General features: G+C 33.0%; 1 protein-coding gene and 1 long non-coding RNA gene across 4 annotated transcripts; one reads left to right on the forward strand and one right to left on the reverse strand.

Moving 5' to 3' along the window:
* Positions 1–254: 254 nt before the first annotated feature.
* LOC127873758 (uncharacterized) lies at positions 255–3071 on the reverse strand. Of its 3 annotated transcripts, none has more exons than XR_008046371.1 (2): positions 2895–3071; positions 255–2232 (listed from the first exon to the last, which is right to left on the reverse strand). XR_008046371.1 is itself a non-coding variant. In XM_052417716.1 (2 exons), the coding sequence occupies exons 1-2, from the start codon at positions 3014–3016 to the stop codon at positions 1444–1446; spliced, it is 591 nt and encodes a 196-aa protein (XP_052273676.1). In that variant the 5' UTR covers positions 3017–3071; the 3' UTR covers positions 255–1443. The 3 variants fall into 3 exon arrangements, 1 of the variants encoding a protein (XP_052273676.1); XR_008046372.1 differs by lacking the exon at positions 2895–3071 and adding an exon at positions 2395–2857 and having other exon boundaries at positions 255–1912; XM_052417716.1 differs by having other exon boundaries at positions 255–1912.
* Positions 3072–11782: 8711 nt separating this feature from the next.
* Positions 11783–13483, forward strand: LOC127873772 (uncharacterized). The gene is made up of 2 exons (XR_008046379.1): positions 11783–12033; positions 12372–13483. It is a non-coding gene; the product is annotated as an uncharacterized LOC127873772 (long non-coding RNA).
* The last annotated feature ends 577 nt before the right edge of the window (positions 13484–14060 follow it).

The following is a 14060-nucleotide window of genomic DNA, read 5'->3' on the forward strand; positions in this document are numbered from 1 at the left end:
CGCTATATACCGGTGCTTTCTTTAAATGTATAAAATTATAAGCATAATTACACTCTATTATTGTGTTGCTTATAGTTTGTGTTCAAGCCAATACACCACAATTGTATAGTTTTAATAAGTACGTATTCAATAAGTGTTCAATTGTTGTCATGTACACTATATAATAATATTGATACTTTGAAAATAAGTATTAACAAAATCGTCTAAAATAATACATTTTAAATTGTATGTTATTTACAAAATGCGTTGTCAACATTCAAATCTAATAAGAAGTTTTGTGGGCACATTGTTCAAATATTAATTTCGAAAATATATAATAGCAATTTTGTCTTATAGCGTCAACCAAACATCCAGCCAAGTTTGTAGCGTATATCGCGATACAAATGAAATGGCAAACTCATCTGCCCTTCCTAAAACGTCTGTGTTATTTTCATTGATAAAATCATAAGAAATATAAGAATTTTGAAAACTACAACTAAATTTATACCGGGGCGTTATTTAACTGTAACAAAGACATCTGTTATACTAAATTATTTTAATGAATGATATATAAAATCCATCAAGCTAATTTTTTTGCTTATAAGAAGTTCTTCCCTGCTTTTAAATAGTTGTTTATTTCTGGTAACACAAGTGAATTAATATTATCATGAGATCATATATTTGATATTCACAACACAAAATTGGATCTTTTTTTATATTTGGAATCCCACATGATGAATGTCTTAAAATAGCATTTCTTTTTTGATCAGCTGTATTACTACCACACAATTTACGTGAACTGTATATTACGATATAATTTTTGGGTAAGCTGCTCTTCAAATACTAAACGTTGACATGAAAGTGAAAGAATTTAGTGTACTTAATCGTAAAGTGAATGTTTATTAATAACACTTGATTAAGTACAGTCTTCAATGACTTTGTAAGTGATTCGCATATTTAAAGAGATATAATGCAATGTTTAGATTTAAAAAGCCATTTAGATGAACCGACACGCTGATTCATTGTGCAACTACTAGTATTTAATATAAAATGCGATGGATGTAACTACTTATTTATTATTCAGTCATGCTTGTACGATATATGTGTTACGTAGTACATGTAAATGTATCTGACAGTCTCTTACAAGCTATGTATACAAATACTTCAGTTAAAAGCATAACACTTACATCAGAATGTCTAATTGTGAATTGGGCTTTTTAAATAGATTATGTGATTTAGTCATAAAGCATTAATGAATTTGAAAATAAAATACCTTATATTGTACAAGTAAAAATAACTTGTATTAAAATTGATATATACAGTTTTATTTTTAATTGAAATACAATATTTATTAAAACAAATTAAGTGTTGTCTCACGCTCAATATATTTTTGCATACATATTTGGAGCGCTCGTACAGCGATAATGACATAATTTACAGTTACAATTTTTTAAAGAATTTGATTCAAAGTTCATAGTCATGATAATCATATTGGTTAACCTCACACGTATATAAATCATAATCTTCCTCAGTGGTAGAGTGATCATAATCGTACTCAGGCGTAAATTGATCATAGTCGTCTTCAGTCGTAAATTGATCACAATCGTCCTCAGCCATAAATTGATCAAAATCGGTCGAAAAATTAGCATAGTCACCCTCAATCGTAACTTGATAATAGTCGTCCTCAGTCGTTTCTTGATAATAATCGTCTTCAGTCGTAAATCTTTCAAAATCTTCCTCAGTCGTAAATTGATCGTAATTTTCATCCATTGTTAAACTATCATATTGTTCCTCTTCATTGAAATCATCATAATCTTCATCGTAAATGTATCGATCACAATCATCCTCAGTCGTGAATGGATAATGCCGGCTTGTTGGCAAGATATAGTGTGGTTCTGATGCGTACGGTTTAGGTTCTGTAGCACGAATGAAGCTGTTGTAAACAGAAGAGTCTTTGACCGTTGATATTGAAGGATTGCCCTGCTTTGTGCAAGCAATCAACTGAGTATATTTAAGTATGAAACAGACAATCTTATGTCCGAAAGCTGTGAGAATCGTACCGTGTCATATTTGGCAAAAACTCGTTCTTTTTATAACATGCTAAGGGAAATTGTTAGTGAACTTGTTTCATTATACCTAAAACTATGTGCGTCTTTGACCTACTAGCGTTATGTTTGTCTTCTGCGTTTCTAAGCTTTTTCATGTTCAATCTTTAATCTAAATAATATTTTGGAAGCGCATTTTTTATGAAATCTGTAAATAGAAATAAGTGTAATAAATGCAGTCATTATGAAAACAAATACGTAAGATATAGCATTACAAAGTATACGTCTTAGTTTCAAATTTAACTTTTAGCATCATGTAACAAAGCAACAATTATATTAATGAACACTCGTAATTGATGTTTTAACTTACCTTCCTTCACATATGTTATCCAAGGTTTCACCAATTTTTGTTTTGTTGTGCGATGATCACTTATCAAAGAAATTATTGATAGAATCTTGCGAATAAAAAATATGTGATGGTTTAAGATCCATTTTCAAATTAAATATTTACTGCCCATACAAGTTTACCCCGCCCTTACATGCTCCAATCTACATTCATAATCTTCCTTATTTACTCGACCGTGTGATTCAAGTAGTAAAAATAGATTTTCTGAAAACGATATATGATATAAACATCTAATTTTATAAGCTTTTTCAAATACAATCTTTGAACTAAATAATATTTTGGAAGCGCATTTTTTTATGAAAACAATAAATAGAAATAACTGTAATAAATACAATCATTAGGAAAACAAATACGTAAGATATAACATTAGAAAGTATACTTCTTAGTTTCAAATTTAACTCTATCATCATGTCAAAAAGCAACAATTGTATGAATGAACACTCGTAATTGATTTTTTGACTTACCCTCCTTCACAGATGTTATCCAAGGTTTCTTCAATTTTTGCTCTGTTGTGCGATGATCGCTTATCAAAGAAATTATTGAAAGAATCTTGCAAATAAAAAATATGTGATGGTTTAAGATCCATTTTCAAATTCAATATTTACTGCCCATACAAGTTTACCCCGCCCTTACATGCTCCAATCTACATTCCTAATCTTCCTTATTTACTCGACCGTGTGATTCAAGTAGTAAAAATAGATTTTCTGCAAACGATATATGATATAAACATCTAATTTTAAAATTTTGCGAAGTATTAAGCTTATAGGTACATTGGCACTGCAATTAATCATAGGTTTTTATCAATAACAAGTATTACTTCAATTTTCAATCAGAAAGTATCGTGTTTGGATGTGCCATTTGCAAGACACAATGATATTGTTAAAGACCCGCGTAATGCGGAAATGAGTCTTATGCAATAGGGAAGAGGACAATTACAACGAGCGAGGCATGGTATAGGGGAGATAACCCTGGGTTATGGTTAGGTTAGGGTTAGTGTTAGGGGTCGGGTTAGGGTTAAGGTATGGGTTAAGGCTAATCCTAACCCCAACCCGACCCCTAACACTAACCCTAACCCTAAACCTAACCTTCTAACCCCCCATGCGCATTACAATACCATGCCTCGCTTGTTGTCGTTGTCCGCTTCCCTATGCAATATGCTGCCAGCGTAGCTATAGCCAAGCCTGCGCATCCGCGTAGTATTGCCAGGATATGCATACTAAATAGGATGTTACAGTGTTTTTTGAATGTGTGGAAAAAAAACTGCATCTTAAATCAAATATCAACATACCATATGATTCGATGACGAAAGAATCAATTCATAATAAGTCATGTAGGGACACATTTGATGTGATATCACATAGTAACATTGTTTTTTCGAACACAAATTATCTAGTTTAATATACGTTCACTTCATAACAAACATTTTATCCGGTTGATATGCGACTATTAAGTGAAAAGGAGCACAACAATACTTAAACCTTTGATTTAAATTAAAGTTTCTACCTAAATTTCAAAGTCAGAATATACACCGAATATATGTTTAAAATATATTTCTTGTTTGAATAATGATGCTGTCCATGTGTAAAAATAAAACATTTAGGCTTTCGCTGTTAAGTCTTATCTGGTAGGAACAATTTTAGGCAAGTACAGTTATAATGATATTGAACATGTCTTTGTCTATTACAGCATTTACTCGGATTTACTCGGATAACCTGCCGCTCGACTTTTAAAACTCGCGATGTCTAAAAAGTAATAATCAAATTGTATATTTTGATACCTTCACAAAAGTTGCGATAGTTTGCGAATCTTTGTAAATATGATTATATTTTCTTCTGCTCGTATGCATATGTTAATCTGATACATTGATTATTATATGCATGCTATATGTTATAACAAAACTAGGATACAGAATACTTACACATCATATTCAATTCACTTCATATCGTTTCTATGTTCCAACCAGTGCATATTCTATTCGAACGTCAAATCACCCATTTAAAGGTTGTTTAAAGCTGAAAAAATGTTAACCAATTATATGTTCATATGGATCGATTAAAAAGTGTTAAAAGGTCCGTGAGTTTGTAAAACTTCATTTAGGCTCAGGCATTTTTCAATGTTGGAATCAAACTACCTAATTGTTTTGTTAGTATGTAAATGAAAAAGTTGTAATTTTTATTTTCATGTTTTGAATAATCGGTAAGCCGTCACCCGATACGACTCGAGTTAGTCTGTTCAACAGGCCTTAGGTTAACGGAGTTAGCCTGTACGGACAGGCAATGGTATTACCATCATACCATTTGGTATGGGGTTAGCCTGTAGATAACCTGGATAAAAGATCTATAAATAAATAGTTTATTTATAGATTACGAAGGAAAAGGTATTAGGTCACGGTATCTCGATCTCTCAATTATTTATTGAAAATAATGAAGAAAAACGCCTTTTTAGGTCTTAAACCAATAAAGAATGGAAATATTGGTTATAAACTTATATTTTAATCAATGAATTTAGAACATTTTAAGATTAAATATCTTGCACACTGACAGTGAATAGATTAATACTTTTGAAAACACAAGTGATTTGTTTATAGTTTAACCCTTTCCCACTCAGAAGCAAAGTGAAAATGGCTTTTGCAACCAGCATAAAACCAGAACAGCCTGCAAGTAACTAGCAGTCTGTTCAGGTTTTATGCTGTTTGCTGCTCATCAGTATCTAAGGGTTGAAAATGAAGCTTTTAAAACTTGAATCTAGTAAGAATGGTCTTAAATTCAATTTAACTTTCTAAGGGACTACAAAAACGTCAAAATACGTATCTAAGTGGCAAAGGGTTAATTATATTTAAGTATGAAATACCAAAAATAATAATCAAATTATTGTAAACAGAACAGGGTTTCATTCAATGATTTATTTATGTATTAATGTATTTATTTATGTATTAATGTATTTTTTATGTATGTATGTATTTATTTATTTATTCATTCATTCATGCGTTCATTCATGCGTTTATTCATTCGTTCATGTATTTCTTTCTTTCTTTCTTTATTCATTCATCTATTTATTTATTTATCTATTTATCTATTCATTCCGTTTGTGCGTACGTGGGCTTGTTCATTGGTTTATTGGTTCGTTCGTTCGTTCGAAATTTCTTTCAGTCAGTCAGTCAGTCAGTCAGTCAGTCACTCAGTCAGTCACTCAGTCACTCAGTTAGACAGCGAGCGAGCGAGCGGGCCGGCCTGTCGGTCGGTCGTTCCTGCGCTCGTTTGTTATTTTGTTCGTTCGTTCATGCGTCCGTCAATTTGTTTGTTCGTTCGTTCGTTTGTGCGTTCGAGCTTTTCTGCGTTCGTCATCATCATCATCATCATCATCATCATCATCATCATCATCATCATCATCATCATCATCATCATCATCATCATCATCATCATCTTCATCATCAACAACAACAACAACAACAACAACAACATCATTATTATCATCGTCATCATTATCATCATTTTTATTTATTTTTATTTTTTATTTCATTTCTTTATATATTTTGTATTATTTGTATTGTATTATATTAAATGCATATTGTGTTAATGCTGCCACGTTAAAACAAAATGCATGTTGAATGAAGTTACAAAAATCGATTGGTGATATCGTCACATAGCAGGAGGAAGGGTGCCTTGGGTACTTTATGACATATCATGCCGACAGGGTGATTGATGTCGGTGTGTCATGCTACATTGTCCTGATAATTGGACCCTTAATGCGATAAAGCCACTTTTAATAATGGTGATAACTGTTATTTCTATTGCTTAACAATACGAGACTGCGAAAACAAATGCCACAGGTTATTTATTTGACTCTTTCTTGGTTTCAATTTATATTAAAAGTATATTGATTATCTGAAGTGTGACTGTCTTAAGTTTGAAGATTTAATACGAAATTACATAAGAACTATAGTTGTTAATTTACTAAAGCAATTGACTCTTTAACATGTGTTTTTTTATGAAACTACGATAATGGTAGCAAGAAGTATCCTTTTTTAACGATGCTCGGTACATATCCCGATCGTGAAAATTAAGGTTGAAATAAAACGTTATATTTAAATTACTGATTTTTTAAGTTTTAAGTCGCAGGTCAAACACATCAAATGTTTTATGTAATGTATTGTATATTTACGTATGACAGTTTGAAGTCCTGCTGATATAATTTATAAATCATTAAAAAGGGCATATCATATTTCCCGTGCACTTTTATACACTCAATTATAGTATTTGCCGGGAAAGAAAACCATATTGGAAGTATCAAGTAAATGAATGCAAAAGTGTAATCAAACTAAACTCTTGTGTGCGTACATATAACTTGAACTACATTAAGCACTGTTATATGCATCCTAATATCAGTCATATGGCATATTATGTATATAGCATACGTCTGTTCTCAAAAATTGAACTATATGGTATTTAAGTATTTCATTTAGACGCAGTTGTCTTTCCACACATTCTAATCACACATGTATGACTACTTGCGTTTCTTAATTGGACAATCTAACCTGTACTTTACGACAGAAAATTTAAGTCAGACTAATACATAACGGAGCCGGTCGATGTCCGATCTATATGAATGAACTTCATGGATAAGATTTAGGGATCACAACCAATTTAAGTCATACTAAAGCCGGCCGATGTCTGATCTATATCAGATAACTTTACGCTCAAATAGATAAGAAAGGGATCACCACAGCAGGTTGCTAATACATAGTGTAGACTTTCGCTGTTTTATTGTTGAAACATGTTTGTTTAGAAATCATGGCCAAAATAATATGGAATCCAATTTTGAAATAAAAAATCGTCTGAAAATAGCGCCGTTGACTTGTTAATTGACCAGTCGCCAAATTATCGATCGCTCCGCCCACATAGTCACGTGGTCTAGTGATTAGAAAACTCCGACAAGCAGATCGCAATTATAGCGGATTACGTGAGGGAAATTCTATATTTGTAATGATGTATTATGCTCTTTTCTATAATATAAATTATTAAAGCCGCACACTAAACTAAACTGCTTTGTAAAACGTTAATACAATCATAAAAACTTTAGAGAGAAATGGCGTAATCAAAATAAATGAGTTAACGGCAGACTGACTATCAGAAACGTTTCTTATACATATTATATAGGGAGTTGATGAAAAATCCGTTGTAAAAATGAGCATTTATTTCATATTGATTTTGAACTTGTATTCAACCGTCTGACAGTGAACCCGGTGGCTATTCATATATAATTTTGAAAATATTTTTATTAAATGCAAATGACATATCCATATCATGATGGGTTTTTTGTTTATTAAAAATGTTTAGATCTTTGTTTTATTGTGTTATTTTTAAAAAGACACCGATTTTTTTATTTAGATATAAATTAAATTTTGATTGTAACCATAATTTAATACAGGCCTAATTTCGTGGTTTCATTAACAGATAGTCTAATATGCATTTTATTTCATTTATGTTTAATGCGAACCTGTTACATTTCACTATCAAAAAATGAAATGTTGGTATTACGGTGCTGTTCACGAATATTCGAACTGAATACATTTAGCATATTATGCATTTGCTTATTTATAACAAGATGGCCCATATATGTTAATTGCAATTTCCACATTTCTCCCCGTATCAATATATGTTGTATAAGACATGTTGTTGTTGTATTGTAAGCCGTACATTTTACACTTGAAGTCGCTTTAAGCTGGCTAAGCCGCGTTTAAATCACCTTTTTGTTGTTTACTTTAGTTAAAACAATATTTAAGTTAACAATTTATAATGATTTCCCTTGTTTATGATCCACAGAAAAAAATATATAATTGGACATCATTTAAGTAATTAAATAGTTTTCTTTTCTTGTGTACAGTACCTAACAATGCCTTAATGTTCCTTCATTCTGAGATCCACGCAACATACTGTTATTTATTAATCATCGACAATTACGCTGAGATTAATAAGCACGTGTGGCAATTATATTATGTTGCGAAAACTGCTTAATAATATTGTGCATCAAACGGTATAACACGTTTTATAGAACACACACCTGGTGTGGTTAAACTATTTATTGTGTTTGTTTTCTCATTACTCGTTCATATGCTCAAGAAATAAAGATAAAATAATAACCTTTTATAAAGTATGTATAGCACCTACAATTTTGAATAATGATCGAACAGTAATGATCATGCATTTGATATAAAATCTGTGTAAACTCTTAAAAATTACGTCCATTCCATATGTACAACGCGCTTTGTTTGTCGGACAAAATGGCGGCCAGATAAGCGTTGCTGAGGGGTGTGTGAAAAATCGATATCTGATTGGCTGATCGACAAAATGTGGGCGGAGTTGGCGACTGGTCAATTGAAGAGTATAGATGACATCAAAGAAGTGATTTTCTAGACACCTGGAGACAACTAAGGACGACACATACAATTAAGTAAATAAAAAAATAACTAATAAGCATCCTATGGAGGCAGATGATATCTTACTGAAAGGTCAACAGATAAGTTGAGGCTAAAAATCGTATTTTATAAAGGAATATAATTGCATCTCTGTCCAATTAGATGTCTTGCAAGCGAATGTTTATTTAAAATCTAGTATGTGCTGTGATAGAAACCAACTTTGCGCATAAATTATTAAGTTATTTAATAACGTGCCTTGAACGTTTTCTCGTCTGTGAGAGTTTAAACTTGTAGTATACTGTGAAAAGCACCCATGGTACTTCACCGATGTTATTTCTATTAAATTTTAGTAATTTACACTATTTCAATTTAGAACGTTTTTTTTATAATTTTATTTTATTTTGTATGTTTGTTACAATAATATGTTTAAAAAGAAAATTAATACATTTCATTAACTAAAAAAAAGCTAAAAGGTTGAACACAAAATAAGTAAATAAATTATTAAATACATCAAAAAATGAATGAATGAATAAATGGCTGGCATGGCTGGCTGACTGGCTGGCTGGATGGATGGATGGGAGGGAGGAAGGGAGAGAAAAAGGGAGGGAGGGAGGAAGGGAGGGAGGGAGGGAGGGAGGGAGTAGGGAATGGAGGGAGGGAGGGAATGTGTGAGTGGGAGGGAGGGACGGAGGGACGGAGGGAGGGACGGAGGGAGGGACGGAGGGAGGAACGGAGGGAGGAACGAAGGAAGGAACAGAGGGAGGAACGGAGGGAGGAACGGAGGGAGGAACGGAGGGAGGGACGGAGGGAGGGACGGAGAGAGGGACGGAGGGAGGGACGGAGGGAGGGACGGAGGGAGGGAACGAGGGAGGGACGGAGGGAGGGACGAGGGGGGGACGGAGGGAGAGACGGAGGGAGGGAACGGACGGAGTGAGGGAGAGAGGGAGAGACGGATGGAGGGAGAGAGGGAGGGAGGGAGGAGGTAGGGAGGGAGGAAGGAAGGAAGGAAGGAAGGAAGGAAGGAAGAAGGAAGGATGGGAAGGGAGGGAGGGAGGGAGGGATGGAAGGGAGGGAGGGAGGGAAGAAGGAAGGAAGGTAGGAAGGAAGGAAGGAAGGAAGGAAGTAAGGGAAGGGTGAGGAAGAAGGAAGAAGGAGAGGAAGGAAGGAAGGAAGGGAAGGAAGGAAGGAAGGTTGGATGGATGGATGGATGGATGGAAGAACAAACGAACGAACTCATGAAACAACGAACGAACCAATCAACAAACGCACGAACGCACAAAGTAACGGAATAAACCGACGGACGAAGGGATGGAAAGATTAATGAATGAATGAACGAATAAATAATTAAAAAAAACAAAAAACTAAAAAAATGTTTGAAACATAAATACATAAATGAATGAATAAATGCATGGACGAACGAACGAATGAATGATCGAACGAACGAACGAACGAACAAACGAAAAAAAGAATTAACCAAAGACCAAAATCAGAAAAGAACGAAATAACAAAAGAACTAACAAACGAACAAACAAACGATCCGAGGAACGAACCAAAGAACGAACCAACCAACCAACCAACAAACAATAAACAAACGCACGAACGCACAAACGAACAAACAAACGGATGGACGAACTGACGGACGGATGGAAGGATAAATGAATGAATTAATAAATAATTAGATGGGTAAATTATATAAAAAAAAATTAAATAAAATTACGTTCATTCTTTTTGTTTGTTATTAATTTGGCTACTGCATACTTACATATAATTTAACTACATGTATCAATAAATGCATAGTGTTTTTCAATATTATGAATCTATTGTACATTTCACAGGTATTACAAATAAACCACGCGGTAACAAGATAGATTCACTTTAGCATTTATTATATTCAATCTTAAAATGTTCTAAATTCCTTGAATAAAATAAATATTTGCATTCCATATTTCACATATTTATCAAGTTCAAGACCAGGGCGTTTTTCTTCATTATTTTCAATAAATAATCGAGAGATCGAGATACCGTGACCTAATCCCTTTTCCTTCGTTATCTATAAATAAACTATTTATTTATAGATCTTTTATCCAGGTTATCTACAGGCTAACCCCATACCAAATGGTATGATGGTAATACCATTGCCTGTCCGTACAGGCTAACTCCGTTAACCTAAGGCCTGTTGAACAGACTAACTCGAGTCGTATCGGGTGAAGCCGTTGTGAGCTTTTAGACACCTTACATATTTTTGAAACCCCAACATCTTAGCTTCGACTTTCAGAGCTTCATATCACCACATGTAAGTTTAATTTGTGATATGATGTTGCTATTGGTTATGAAACTGAGTGTTTTGACATTTTTGGGATTCCAAGGTCATGTTAATGCGTATGACTAATGATGACTAAGTAAAATCGTTCAATCAATCAAACATCAAAAATGTACGACACGTTTTGGTTATCCTCTATTGTATGATAACAACAACGCTCTCTTAAACACGTTCACATATATAGTTTGTGTTATGTCTTAAACGGATAGTCGCCGTTTTTAGTTTTTATAACAAGCTTATCGACAATGAAAGGTGCAATCACGTATAAGTAGCGCAGACTCACGCCTTACTCAATAATTAGTTTCATAAATTATACTGCGCAAAAAATAAATAAAAAATAGATTTGCATATATATTATCACTAAATGTTCAATGGAATGAACCTTTTAAAAGTTGAATACTTCTGTCTTAACTACACATCGCTGTGACTATTTGATGAAATGGTATTTTAATGGTAGATTTGTACCTGTCAAGTTGTAATCAATGGGATCAAAGTTTACAACAGCAAATTCATGTTCAAAGATACATGCACAATGAATCTATTTTTGTAACAACTAAGTTTTTTTTATTCATTTCTGATAAGATAATGTACTGATTATATGCATAAGTAATCGCAGTTGGGTAAGTAACATGCGTTTCATTTGCGGAAATTGATAACGTGTTCATAAACAAGATGTTATCGAAGTCTATTTAAAATAAATCATTAAAAAGATTATTTGATTGAGTGGGTGCCTTCTACTATACAACATGTCTGAAATGTATTTACGACCATCGGAAATAAATTTTTCTCAAGATTCTATTCACCGTTACTTTAGGCATCACGAGATCAAGATGATCGGGGAGACGTTAGATGACATATGCGAAGGAAGGTCAGAATATATTTAATTAATATAACGTTTAAAATATGTATTATTTGACAGGCCCTTCAATTTTACAGATTTTACCTGTTTAAATGTCGAAGGAAGTTCATATATGGTTAAAATAAACGCGTATTTGAATATCATGAAACAGTCATGCTTATGCAAAGAACTTAAGGCATTACTGTACACATATATTCATTAAACATGGTCAACCTTTTCATTGTATATGCGCTTGTGCATGTATGTTAATCCGCCCTCATATTTATTTGTCCTTCGTATCGGTATTATCATTTGATAAACGTTATATACGAATCATGCATTCAATCTACCTTGTTTACATGTTCAAGGATTACAATTGACGATATTCCGAAAATAGAAGTTGCGAAGCATGAAGAAAAATGGGTAACATCTGACAACCGCCGCCTTTGGGTTTTTAAGCATCTAGAACGATTGGGAAAATGTGCAACTGTATGTGTCCGGATAGTTTCCATTGTTTGTCCAGCAAAACTTACCACGAAAAACGGCGGAGAATCTATTGAGATTCGTGGCTTGCCAGGAGGATCGTGGTATTTGAAAGAAACATGATAATATGATACATCTACTAAAAACAGTGCTATAAAGTACCTGTTTATAAAAGCCGGACAAGTTAAAAAAACGTAAATTGAAACAGTCTAACATTTCGCTGTTTATTTATACTGGTATGTGCTCAATATATAGTAAACTATTGAAGCTCTGAACACCATTATATGTAATTATTAAGTGTATCTTATTGTAATTCTGTCCAAACATATATTTTGGAACAATGTTGAATGCTATACTCATTATTGATGTATGTAGGTTCATATTTATTACTTTTACCTATTCAGTTGATCTTTGTCTTTTTATATGTTTCTTTTAAAACAAAGTTTGAGTTAATAACGTTTGTTACAGCGATATTGGGTATAACATCGTAGCTGAATGAATTAAGCAGCTTAGCAATGTGATGCTTAGTTAAGAACAATAGTTAATGTCTTGTATGTTTCTCAGGTTTATTTTTTAATGTCAATACAGTCTTTCAATACAGTCTGCTTATACGTGTGCAATAAAAGTATTAACACTAAATTAAAATATGATGAAGTTATTTAAATGCGAACTGATTTATTTTTTAAATAATTGTAACACGTAGTAAACAAATTGAACACGTTAACCTTAATCTGTTAAATACAAAAAAAAACCATAGTATGCTACCAATGGTTTAGCGCAGCTCCACTTTCGACTGCTTCAATCACCAGCTGTAAGACGTCCGTGTCTGATATACTTTGCATGTTGGTCGGTTTCAAAGTATGCGCAATATCAATATGTCGATTTTGTTCAAATCAATCAATGCATGAAGAAGAATGTATTATGTTCATATATAGCATGATAAGCTATTGAGTCATGTATATGCCGCCCACAAAATAGATCTGGTTCAAAGTCATAACTTGTGAATTGTTTTTAACAATTTCCAAATATATATATATATACACATATATAAACATATTGGCATTGAACTTTCACTTCTAACGCTTCGAGCACCCAGATTCGACGAGTGTCCGCTGTCATCAATCTGCCACCGTACATTTACATGGCGACATTAATAGACGGTATCGAGATGATGCTGTAGCTCATAAAAATGAAAAAAAAAACAAACAGTTATTGTATGCTTAGTGAACTATGATACAAATATATCAAGCCGAATAAGTATAAATTCTTGTCAGAAGCAAGAGCGGTGAATAGAACTTAAGAATATAATTCAGAAGCTTTTGATTTTATTGGAGTTGTATTGTTAGTCACATTTGTGAACAAGAAATACGCAAAAGCTTACATTGCCTCACAATTCTGTCAAAAGATTTTCCTATTAGGCTTCTAATATGACTTCATTTTGAATCGAACGTATTTAGAATTTTGCGAACAATACATTTTTGACTGTCTCATTTCCATTGCATTTTTTTAACAGTGTAACTTACATAAATAATTCATATTTTAACGGAAAAATAACACTGCATAAACAAGAAAAA

Source organism: Dreissena polymorpha, chromosome 3 (assembly GCF_020536995.1).
Source record: "Dreissena polymorpha isolate Duluth1 chromosome 3, UMN_Dpol_1.0, whole genome shotgun sequence".
Taxonomy (NCBI): domain Eukaryota; kingdom Metazoa; phylum Mollusca; class Bivalvia; order Myida; family Dreissenidae; genus Dreissena; species Dreissena polymorpha.

What these genes read in the sequence shown, in the direction of transcription:
- LOC127873758 (XM_052417716.1), bottom strand. Translation starts at nt 3,016, where the DNA reads ATGGATCTTAAACCATCACATATTTTTTATTTGCAAGATTCTTTCAAT. An exon ending in GATAACATCTGTGAAGGAGG is followed by an intron (nt 1,913 to 2,894) that starts GTAAGTCAAAAA and finishes TGTTTACAACAG; the next exon opens with CTTCATTCGTGCTACAGAAC.